At 36.2% G+C, this 810-nt stretch overlaps 1 protein-coding gene across 1 annotated transcript in view; it reads left to right on the top strand.

Annotated features, from left to right (window-relative positions):
• The window catches only part of LOC105001691 (putative bifunctional UDP-N-acetylglucosamine transferase and deubiquitinase ALG13), a gene marked incomplete at both ends in the record, with an annotated part of 16,441 nt that overhangs the window by 14,652 nt on the left and 979 nt on the right, over window positions 1-810 (top strand). The window contains one exon of the mRNA XM_010858070.1: window positions 248-319. Coding sequence (XP_010856372.1) covers window positions 248-319 — 72 coding nt within the window. The remainder of the gene's footprint in view (window positions 1-247; window positions 320-810) is intronic.

Genomic DNA, 810 nt, shown 5'->3' with positions numbered 1-810 from the left:
TGATTTAAAATTCACAGCCTGAAACCGCAGTTACATCTGCACCAACCTAATAGAACAGTCACCTTAGTCAGGCACTAGAGTGATGCCTTTTGGAGTGTTATCATAGTAGTCACTTCCAAATCTGAATACTTTTAGGACAGATCAGTTTCACTTAATTTTAGGAGATATTAAAACAAAGCAGATCTTTTATTGGTGTATTGTTTAATTTCTTGATTTCCCCATATTTGTATTTGTGTATTCATTAAAGTCTCTTCAGGCTAGAAGACCATGTTCTATGCCTCCTCAGGACACAGTTACCTCGTACAACTACCCCCAGAAGGTAATCTTTTTTTTACTTTGCAGTTAGTTGAAGTGGCCTGAGCAGGGGAAAATGAATTTTTTCTTTTTGTTCTCTTTTCCCTTCATCATACTTCAAAGAAGCTGCTTATATTCATATTTTAAGTATTCTTGTACTTCCTGGTACCTGGCACAGTGTTTAGTAAATTTATTAACAAATTTATTGATCATCTACTGTTCCAGACACTTTTCTACGTGCTGACACTAAGCTATTCATAGTCTATCTACTCTGAACCTCTTATATAATGAATAAGTTAATGTCAGTTACCTGTCAAGTCCGTGTCATTTCCTAAAAATTAAAATGTAAAGCTTTCCTATAGAATGGGGAGCTGGCATCAAAAAGGTAGCTGAAACCATAGGAGTTAGTATGATCATCCTGGGAAAAGGAAGAGATTGAGAAGAACTTCTAGAACAGAGCCTGTGTATCACCATTTAAAAAATGGGTAGAGAAGGAATAGCCAAGGACGGAGGAAA

This window comes from Bison bison, unplaced genomic scaffold, assembly GCF_000754665.1.
Source record: "Bison bison bison isolate TAMUID 2011002044 unplaced genomic scaffold, Bison_UMD1.0 scf7180017855113, whole genome shotgun sequence".
In the NCBI taxonomy this organism is placed as follows: domain Eukaryota; kingdom Metazoa; phylum Chordata; class Mammalia; order Artiodactyla; family Bovidae; genus Bison; species Bison bison.
The sequence above is the reverse complement of the archived record's forward strand: the minus strand, read 5'-3'. Positions and strand labels throughout refer to the sequence as shown.